The sequence below is a fragment of the Toxotes jaculatrix genome, chromosome 7 (assembly GCF_017976425.1).
Source record: "Toxotes jaculatrix isolate fToxJac2 chromosome 7, fToxJac2.pri, whole genome shotgun sequence".
NCBI classification, from domain to species: Eukaryota; Metazoa; Chordata; class Actinopteri; family Toxotidae; genus Toxotes; species Toxotes jaculatrix.
This window is the reverse complement of record NC_054400.1, coordinates 22,113,073-22,122,935: the sequence shown is the minus strand read 5'-3', so window position 1 is coordinate 22,122,935 and position 9,863 is coordinate 22,113,073. Positions and strand designations below refer to the sequence as shown.

Genomic DNA, 9,863 nt, shown 5'->3' with positions numbered 1-9,863 from the left:
TTGACCTTGATAGTCATTCAATGGGGAGAATATCAGTACGTTTAAACCAGCGCTTATTTGCGAGGAAATCAAGATAGCAAGTGTCCACCTGTAAGTAAACTTTGTTCTCTGCTCTGAGAAGACTTTTCTTCCATGAAGAACTACAACAGTGTCGCATGTAATAAACGTCATCACGCTCAGCTGACTGCGACTGCAGCTTTGCGCTGCATTGGACATGTCTTCGTTTGGTTATGTTTTAGTCTTGTGGGAGTGAGTTATATTAGAGGTTTGTTTTTCATTTTTTCACATACAGTGTTGTGGGACATGTTGGGCTTAAGCTGATCCCTCGTTGATGATTTCACGGCCTATTTATGGCCATTTAAGTAAGCGCGACGCAGAAAGTTGCCATGCTTGGTCGCATACATGGAGTTTGCCACTTTCTCTGTCTTAGCTTTACTCCTTAACGTCGCCGACACTTCAGGGACTTCGTATGTTATCCAAGTAGATGTGGGGAAACCAGTAGGAGATCTTAAACACTTCTGGAGAAGCACCGGTTTCTGGTAGGTCAAACATTAATTGTCTTTATTCCCAGTTCCTCCTGCAGAAAACACGGTGGAGAATAGATAGCAGAGAGTGTGAAAGTTGAGATTTTATTTAATTGGAGAAATTAATGTGGGTTTATTTTTATACCGAATCTACCAGTTAACCTCTGTGATCAATAAAGATATTGAATAATGTTACATCAAGTCAACATCTTTAACAAAGCCAAGACATTTTTTTTAAATGTCAGTTTTTTCATTGGAGATTGGTATGTATTTTCTCATGTAGCAACATAATGCAAAGCTAGATGTCAAATCACATGACTGGGCTACACTTTAGTATAAAATCCATGAGCTGGTATGCTGTAAACATATTGTAAATATATAAATCAATTTTTGTGCTGCTGGCGCATCATAAAGTTTGAAACTAGAAGCTGTTCTTTGTGTCCAGCCCCCCACTCCCTCACACCCAGTCCCACCAGTTTGACCTGAGCATCGATCAGCAGCTGAACCTGGCCTACGTGGGCTCAGTCCCCCATGGAGGGATCCAGCAGGTCAGGATACACTGGATGTTGGAGCTGGTCACAGCACAGTAAGTGAACAAATAACATGAACTGCTTAAGTTAGAGTGTGTGTGCCATGCAGTATTATTTAAGATTTGTCTTGTTTGAAGATGACATAAAGTTTGATTTTCAGTTGCTGATTTTATGAGTATTTTTTATGATAAATTCCAGTTGTTTAATTTTGTTGTTGTAGGGATATTGGAGGACAAGCTCAGTACAACTTCACTAAACTGGACCAGCTGATAGAACTCTTGTGGATTAATGGACTTCGACCAGGTATTGTACCAGGCTGGAAAGTATCACATCATACTTAAAATCATCTTCATCCCAAATAAATCAAATTAGTCTTTGTGTTTTCTTCCAGTTCCAGGTTGGTGCAGACTGGATGAAATGTTAATTTACCCAAATATTTTCATTAAGCATCCAAAGCAGAGTTCTTTTTTGTCCTTGCACTTCTGGTTTTCAGGTTTTGAACTTATGGGCAGTGTTTCTAACTACTTCACTGACTTTGAGGACAAATCACAAGTGGTCGAGTGGAGAAATCTTGTTTATCTCATAGCCAAGAGGTACATCGGTGAGTGAGTCCTGAGTGATATTGTTTTGTCATTATTTTATTGTGTTTGCTCTCCATACCATGTAATCATGGTTCATTTTTGGATAATTTTAACCTTGTTAAATATCGATTGTTCCCTGTTGTTTCACAGGCAGGTATGGCCTGGGAAGTGTTTCACAGTGGAACTTTGAAACATGGAATGAACCCAACAACCATGACTTTGATAATGTCACCGTGTCAATTCAGGGTAAAGCCATAACATTCGACATGACATTTTTGTGTTAAATCAGTCATGTTTAAAGTGGAAAGAGTTATAGCATACAGTGACAGAATACTGTTAGAAAAACCAGACACTGGCAATGCTGTGCACATGAACTGTTCTCTGGTTCTTTAATTTTAGGGTTTCTAAACTACTATGACGCCTGTTCAGAGGGTCTGCGCGCTGCCAGCAACCTCCTGAAGTTTGGGGGTCCGGGAGACTCCTGTCACCCCTCCCCACACTCGCCGTACTGCTGGGCCATGCTGCAGCACTGCTACAATGGCACCAACTACTTCACTGGAGAGACTGGGGTCAGGATTGACTTCATCGCCCTGCACAAGAAGGTGGATTTTTCTGCACTCAGACTCGGAGTATACCTAGAACAAACAGAAAATGGGGACGGCCATTTTCAAGAGTGTTGGATGTGTGCCTGTCAAATGAAAGAGTCACAGCTGAATATTGTTATTTTTGTTTTTGCAATTTTGGTACGAAAACTATGAAAAAATTTTCAAAATAAAGGTTCAAATGATCTTTAAACCCCTTAAAAACTCCAGGTCATGAAAAGTGTCACAGAATGATTGAAATTTGTCATGTTTATTGTTGTGAAGGCTAGTTGATATATTCATTTTTGAGCACAAGCACAAGGACAGCAATGTTATTGACATAACACAACTGCTTAAATCATATTAGCACAATCTCCTGAGTGATGTAAAACTACATATATAAATGCATAAATTGGCTGAATTAATTCTAAAAACTTCTTTAGACTTTTTTTAGATGCTGACTTTCTGTTTCTGTCTTTCAGGGGGGAGGCTATTCATTGCCCATCCTCCAGCAGGAGATCCAGACGGTGGGGGAAATCCAGGAGCGTTTCCCCCGGTTCCGCAGCCTCCCTGTGTACAATGATGAGGCGGATCCTCTGGTGGGCTGGTCCAAGCCTCAGGGGTGGAGGGCTGATGTGACCTATGCTGCCATGGTGGTGAAGGTGAGGTGAAGGGAAGGAGAGGAGCAACATGAAAAACACCTAGATTGTAAAATCATATGTGAACACTGGATGGTAAAGATGAACATTTGTTTAGCAAAACACGCCTGTGTCCTGCTCCCTTCAACAGGTAATACACCAGCACCAGGATTTGCTGCTGGCTGACCCGAACAGCACCATCAACTACACCCTGCTGAGCAATGACAATGCCTTCCTCAGCTACCACCCACACCCCTTCACCCAGCGCACGCTGACCGCACGCTTCCAGATCAACAACACCAAGTCGCCTCATGTCCAGCTCATCAGGAAGCCTGTCCTTACCGTCATGGGCCTGATGGCTTTGCTAGGTGACAGTCTCTTTACTCTGGAACAGGTGACCCTTCGGGGTTTTATGTGGGTCTCAGTATAAATGTATGATTGAGGTGTGATAGATGTAAGTCATAAATGAAAAGATTTTCTAAACTAGCCCCTGTGCAAGTAAATCTCAGGTCTCCAGGATGTTGCTTTTGGTCCATCCCAGTCCTGTGTTAATGGCCCCGTTATCTCTCCTATATGTGATTCAACCTTAAGGAGAGACCCAGGTCCTGGCTCAGGTTCGCAACTTAGCAGGAAGCAACAGCAGCACAGTGGGAGTTCTCGCCAGCAGTCACAAGCCCTTGATGCCGGGCGGCTCAGACAGTTGGCAGGCAGCAGTGCTGGTCTACAACAGTGATGACAACAGCACCTCCACCAACACAGATGATGTCACCATCTCACTAAAAGGACTGACTGCACAAAAGGGTGGGTTCAACTAATTTAATGTTAATGTTTAGTGTTGTTTTACATCAAAACATTTACCTAATATCTGAAATCCTATGTCTGCAGGTGAGTGGTCCAACCTGTCCTGTCTGTTATCTGTCTCCAGGTCTTGTGTATGTCACATATCGCATGGACAACAGTATAACCAACCCGTACCAGGTGTGGCAGAGCATGGGCAGCCCAGACTACCCCACAGCAGAACAGTTCAGACACCTCAGGAGTGTGGAGGTAAACAGGAGGCACACTGTAGAAGAAGAAGAAACCAATGTTTCTATCAAGCCATAAAACTGCTTACACAGTGTACATAGACTATTGTACGTGCATTAAATAGAGTAAATACTGAAACAGTATATTGTTTGCCCTCATTAAACTACTACTACGACATCTACTTGACCTTCTCCTTCTCTATAAAGTGTGTGAGACATGCTTTGACCCACTGACATTGTGTCATTATGTCAGGACCCCCATGTTGAGGGACCCTGGGAAGTTCCTGCTGGGGACGCTCTGATTCTAAAAGCCAAACTGTCTGTGCCCTCCATTCTCCTCATCCACGTTTGTGCCCAGCCCAAGGCCGCGCCAGACCAGGTCATCACCGACACACAAAAACTGTTAATTTGAAACGACTCTGATTGGTCTCATTGTTTGTACATCTGTTGAATCCTACCTTGTGCCTCCTGTGTCAGTATTTGTCACTCAGTGCAGCTGAGGTTAGTTTTCTGCGTCAGTGCAAATAAGACAAAATTTGTTCCAGTCACTGAACTTTGCAAAGAGAGAAAATGATTTAATTGAAATTTGAAGACAGTTGTATCCTGAACATAACTCAGAGCCTGTGTTGTGATGGAAAAGCTTGACGGATGTAAACAGCAAACAGCCAATAGAAAAAGACGTGTATGGGACCAGGCTTTATATGATTTTATATATATTTATATATTATTTGATTTTTAATCAGGTTAATGGATTACGCTTCATCGGGATCACCAAAGGCCAAGTCCTGATTGTCTGGTCTGATCACTGTGTTGATTCAAAGTAGGTACACACAATTGATTATTTCTTTTATTTTGTGTATTTTTGTGTACATACTTCTTATTTAGAAGTCTTATTCCTATGTGCAGCAGTACAGTAGATTTAATCCCTGTATCATTCTGTTGAAATGCAGTGAATATGTACATGCAATACAAATGACATTAAGTATTCACTCGTTCATGAATTCATTCTCTTTTCTTTGTATTTTGCAGATGCATCAAGACATTTGAAGTTGAATTCTCCACAGACCATGAGAAATTCAGCAGGGTCAATAAACAGGACACCATTTTTACTGCATATGTTTACTCACCTGGTAAGAATTCACAGTCAGTTCCTTAAAGGGTTGAATAATAAGTGATGGCACAGAGAAGCAAAGCAAAATGTTCTTCATCATTCAAACCATATTTTGGTTTAGTGACACCCAGTCATAGAAATAATACCATATACCCTGTTGTGTTCTGTAGTGGACCAAAAAGTTTGCGGTCTGTACAGAGTTCGAGCTGTGGACTACTGGGGAAGACCTGGACAGTACTCGCTGCCAGAGAAGTATTCAGAGGAGGACTAGACCAGGACCAAGTCTGGTAGTATTCATATAATTTTGTACAATGGAGATAGATTTTTATAGAAATCAGTGTGCTGATTATACCTGTTGGGCTATTTGTGGTTAATTAAGTGTTGTTTCATTTGCTGAATCCCATTATCAGCAAACATTTATTTGTAATTGTAAAAATCCTATAAAAAGACCCTTTGTTATTTGTAATCCATTTTTAAATTTGTTATATTCAATATTTTATACTTAAAATAACTCAGATTTTTATATGAATGGGTGTGTGTTTTTTTTTTTTGTTATCTGGGTAAGTAAAAGTTGGATCACCAGGCTAGGTTGCTTACTCAGTCGTTTTTACAAACACAAGGACGACAGCAAGTTTCTTTACAAAATTTATTGTCACCAATACAGAACGATTACACAGTGCAGATGTTACTCATCGGTGTGACAATACTGCACGGTTGATTCTTTCGTCACATTCACTCAACCAGTAATAGTTTTCATTGGATTTTATGTTAGTTGATGTGTTTTTTTCATGGGGCATTGAATTGGATTTATCCCATAGTTCTCTCCTATGGCGTTGGAACCTAGCACATCATAAGCACAACAGCATTACTCTCCTGTTTGCATGTTTGAGGGGATCTCTGTCTTCATCTTGAGCAGGATGATCAGTCCAGTATAATGAAGGGCTGCTCAACAAACTCCACCTTAGGACCAGTTTAGCAAGCTCCTGTTAAGAATAGAGAAAGAAGAACCGAGTGTTAGATGAGTTCACGTGTAACACAGAGCTTAAAACATTTACCCTGAATATAAAGACTAAAATATAAACAATGAAAATCTAGGGAACTAGTATCAATACAAAAGTGGCATAGACGTGTACGTCTTTGTTTATTGTACAAACTGGCCTTTTGATACTAGAGCATCAGCCAAAACCTCCAAATGCCAGTAATCCACTATCTGTTAAACTGTATGTGAAAGACTGAGTACATACCGGACTGCAGCACAGGCTGGAACTCTCCGGCCATGCAGATTTCCTCTTGTTTTTGACGGACGACTCTCTGGATGGCAGGTGGGAGGCCGCGAGGGTTGCGGGAGAAGACCAGGGCGTAGCCGTCCTCACAGCTTCCATCCTCCTTCTGGGTGCGGCAGGCATAGGTGATGGCATAGTTGTCATAGTCTGTGTCAATGACCCAGTAGTTGTCACCTGGAGGAGCAGGCAGCAAGAAGTTAGTCTCAATTGTGTGTGTGTGTGTGTGTGTGTTTGTTAGAGAGAGACCTAGAGAGAGTGTGTGTGTGTGTATTTAACTGAGGAGGCTTACCGCCGCTGGACAGGTAGCTGGCCAGTCCCTGGTAGTTCATGAACATCTTGCCTGGGGTGCCAGGGTCAGGCACAGAGTACTGAGCAGCCATGTCAGCGCACACAACCCAGAACCTGGATGCCAAGTAACAAAACAAATGTCACATTTGCAAGTAGGATGTAAAGATTTTACTTTTTTAAATATATCACATTCAGACTACTACTAAAGATATTTCTAAAAGTGGCAGTTACCCACCCAAAAAGAGTGACTCTGCCCCTGGAGGAGGCCACCATGGCACCATCATCTCCAACAGTGTATTCAGCAGAGATGTTGTCCTGCAGGAACAATCCCTCGGGATCTTTCTTCTGCAGAGCGTACCATTTTCCTGCATACTGTCATTAAAGGAAAAAACAACAGAAAGATGAATATACAGATTATTTGAATAGACATTTCTGCTACGTAGGCAGTATCCAACTATACCTATCAAATGTGCGGATTTTGGCTTGTCTCTCAGACATGGATGAAGGAATGCCATCTTCAACTAAAGCTCTCTGACTTGAACTCTTGTTCATCCCAGTCAATACAATCTTTCCACCACAATATCATCATCAAAATCGCTTTTTGATGATGAAGATGCCATTTCATTGTATGCTAATGATGTCCTGGTTTATGTGGACGATGTTGATCATTCTCTCCCAGTTTAATTTGTCCTACTACTAGCTGTTTTTCCTCTGTCTCTCTATTTATGGACTTACTGAATGAAGTATTTCTAAAAGAGAAATTTCTGTACTCACTCTTTTGGGGTCGAAGTCCTGTTTGACTGTGAAACTGTCCACCACACAGGAGGCCAGGCTCTGCTCCACGCAGGCCAGAAACAACATCACCAGGGCAAAGATTTGGAAGTCCATCCTACGCGACAACCCAAGTAAAGCAAATGTCAATTTTCTTGATTTAGATTTTTTAATTTACAGTTGTTTGAAGAGGCTGCACACAGCTAAAGCAAAATATCACTCTAGCCACTCTGTTCAGCTGGTCCCCACAATGCTGCATCTCCTTACCTGAAGTGTAGAATGAAGCAGCAGGAGGTTTTCAGTGCAGAGCTGTAGCAGTGTCTGAGATGTGGTGAGAAGATGGAGCGTCAGTCTTTTATACCTGTCGTACAGACGGGCTCACTGATTATTTTCACTTCTTGAACCTAAATGCAGAGTTTAAATCTACTGTTAATCCTGTTAACAAAATCCCCCGATGTAAGCTGATGAACCCTTGCATTCAGCAGTGTATAGGCTTTATGTAATTGTTTTCAGAGCTACATAATAGGATACATAATAGCAGATGCCCCGGGGGGGCAGAGAGGTGCCCTGATCCTCAAGTCACACGTCCACAGTCCAGGTTTTTACATGAGCAAACAGATGTATTTTGGGCTCTAAGGTCACATGGAAACTTAAAATAGGACAAAGTGTTAATAGTACAGATTTGTTGAGTTGGTAGAAAAATGTGACTATAGGATGAATGAAACGCTGTGAGATATAAGGATTTATTATGATTCTGGGGTTTGTTTTCTGTACTTAAAGTGTCTCTGATACCAGCCTTCTTTTTTCTGTTTTTCTTTTTGTTTATCTTCAGGCAAAATGTTTCCAAATCTCTGCTGGGATACTATTCCCAAGAACAAATTGTAAAGTTTTTGAGTGGCCAAAAAAGTTTTTCTTGTTCTGTTTTTATGCTTCATTACATTCACAGATTTGGACTTGAATGCCCAGCACTGTTAAATAGGAGAGTGGCTGTGAGTGGGCCTTGAGTATATAAGGTTTTCTTGTTGATTACTGTAGAAAAAAACTTTTTATTTGGATGTAAAAGAGTAAAAGATCAAAAAGGTTTAAGTCCTCAATTCCACATTGAGAGATAGTATTTTGTAGAGCATCAAAGACAAAGGATGTGAAACGGAAGAAAAAGGAGCGTTTGAGCATTGAACTCCTTTCATGTTATGTGAGCAGAGGCTCAGGTGTTCCTGTCTGCTGTTACTCGCTCGGTTAAGTAACGCGCTGTCATCTTATCTGTAAGTGCTGCTTCAGCTTCAACCCGTAATCCGGGGCAAAACATGTCATATAGGAAACAGCTGAAGTGTGTTAAAAAACATTTACAGCGCTTCAGCAACATCAAAGTGCAGAAAGATACCAAAGTCTGAAAATGCACTATTTCACAGGTGTAAAGCTGAGATCTATTACTTTCCACTATGCCGCAGCATTTGCTGCTTTTACGAATAATTTTTTACTCTGTGTTATCACTATCATGTTTTCTGTCATTTGCCAAACCACATTTCATAGAACTGCTTTAGAGCAATCCTTTATACTTTAATTTTACAGGTTTTAATTTTTTAAAAATTTCTTACTCATTATTTGAATTTTCTCATTAACCCATGCTGTTGAGCAATGCAACTATTTTTTAAAATTTCTGTTATCTGTATCATGGTGAACTTTTGTTTTGTATTGCAGTAGGTGAGGGCTAAGTAAAGAGGAGAAGCATGCCAGTAAGTCTCGCTGTATTTTTAGTTGGCTGTGGTACTGTTGTTGTTCTAATAATAACTTGTCCTGAAGATACTAGGTATGTCCTCTGTGCTTTGACATCCCGGGCCGTTCGGCATGATCAAAACTATCAACCTGACACATGTCAACAGTATTAACTCTGCATCTCTGATCTGAAAACAAAAGCTACGTTTAAATGATCCTGTTGTAGACACACACCTGCTTAAATGGAGGTGAGCTCAGGTTAATAATGTCCTGGCTCAGGCCATCTCAGGTCACCGGCTGATGGGTATGAACATGGTACGTTGCATAACGAGAGGATATGAGCAGGTGATAGACAGAGAACATACTGTACTACAGTATTTGGAAGCTCCTTATTTTTTTCTTCTTTGCACCATATCCATAGGATTTGTGTTTATTGGGTCTTCAGCAACATGAATGCTGATGTTTTTTCTTTTTAACTAAACAAAAAAACAGCACTTTCCATAGAAAACACTGTCAAACTGGTCAGTATTCTTGTCGGTATTAATGTCGACAAGAAATTAAACAGTGGATTTATGGCTGTATCTAATGGTTTCACAATAATTCCATGTCCAAATTCAGCATTTAGCCATTAACATTTGTCATATGCTCACAAACTTTCATTAGTATGTAGAGATTGTTTCTATGACATCTCTGCACCTATTTTTAAAAAAAATTAAGTTAATCCACTAAAAGACATCATATTTCTAGTCAGACACAAAAGTGTCAATGAGTAGGAAGCAATGGAGCGTCATCTGAGAGCAATACAATGATAACACTTC

At 40.7% G+C, this 9,863-nt stretch overlaps 2 protein-coding genes across 2 annotated transcripts; one reads left to right on the top strand and one right to left on the bottom strand.

Moving 5' to 3' along the window:
* Positions 1 to 199: 199 nt before the first annotated feature.
* idua (alpha-L-iduronidase) lies at positions 200 to 9,065 on the top strand. Its single transcript, XM_041042119.1, has 15 exons — positions 200 to 539; positions 970 to 1,110; positions 1,275 to 1,357; positions 1,548 to 1,655; positions 1,786 to 1,881; positions 2,035 to 2,237; positions 2,699 to 2,878; positions 3,006 to 3,222; positions 3,446 to 3,655; positions 3,780 to 3,901; positions 4,133 to 4,258; positions 4,623 to 4,699; positions 4,909 to 5,009; positions 5,161 to 5,277; positions 7,385 to 9,065. The coding sequence occupies exons 1-14, from the start codon at positions 403 to 405 to the stop codon at positions 5,259 to 5,261; spliced, it is 1,902 nt and encodes a 633-aa protein (XP_040898053.1). The 5' UTR covers positions 200 to 402; the 3' UTR covers positions 5,262 to 5,277; positions 7,385 to 9,065.
* LOC121184409 (purpurin-like) lies at positions 5,963 to 7,449 on the bottom strand. Its single transcript, XM_041042049.1, has 5 exons — positions 7,336 to 7,449; positions 6,797 to 6,933; positions 6,563 to 6,675; positions 6,235 to 6,447; positions 5,963 to 5,973 (listed from the first exon to the last, which is right to left on the bottom strand). The coding sequence occupies exons 1-5, from the start codon at positions 7,447 to 7,449 to the stop codon at positions 5,963 to 5,965; spliced, it is 588 nt and encodes a 195-aa protein (XP_040897983.1).
* Positions 9,066 to 9,863: the final 798 nt, after the last annotated feature.

Excerpts from the sequence above, each read along its gene's own strand:
- idua (XM_041042119.1), top strand. The coding sequence starts at position 403 with ATGGAGTTTGCCACTTTCTCTGTCTTAGCTTTACTCCTTAACGTCGCC. Across the intron at positions 3,656-3,779 it reads AGGACTGACTGCACAAAAGG|GTCTTGTGTATGTCACATAT; the intron begins GTGGGTTCAACT and ends ATCTGTCTCCAG. Across the intron at positions 5,010-5,160 it reads TGCATATGTTTACTCACCTG|TGGACCAAAAAGTTTGCGGT; the intron begins GTAAGAATTCAC and ends TGTGTTCTGTAG.
- LOC121184409 (XM_041042049.1), bottom strand. The coding sequence starts at position 7,449 with ATGGACTTCCAAATCTTTGCCCTGGTGATGTTGTTTCTGGCCTGCGTG. Across the intron at positions 6,934-7,335 it reads AGGACTTCGACCCCAAAAGA|TATGCAGGAAAATGGTACGC; the intron begins GTGAGTACAGAA and ends CTTTAATGACAG. Across the intron at positions 6,448-6,562 it reads CAGCTACCTGTCCAGCGGCG|GTGACAACTACTGGGTCATT; the intron begins GTAAGCCTCCTC and ends CTGCTCCTCCAG.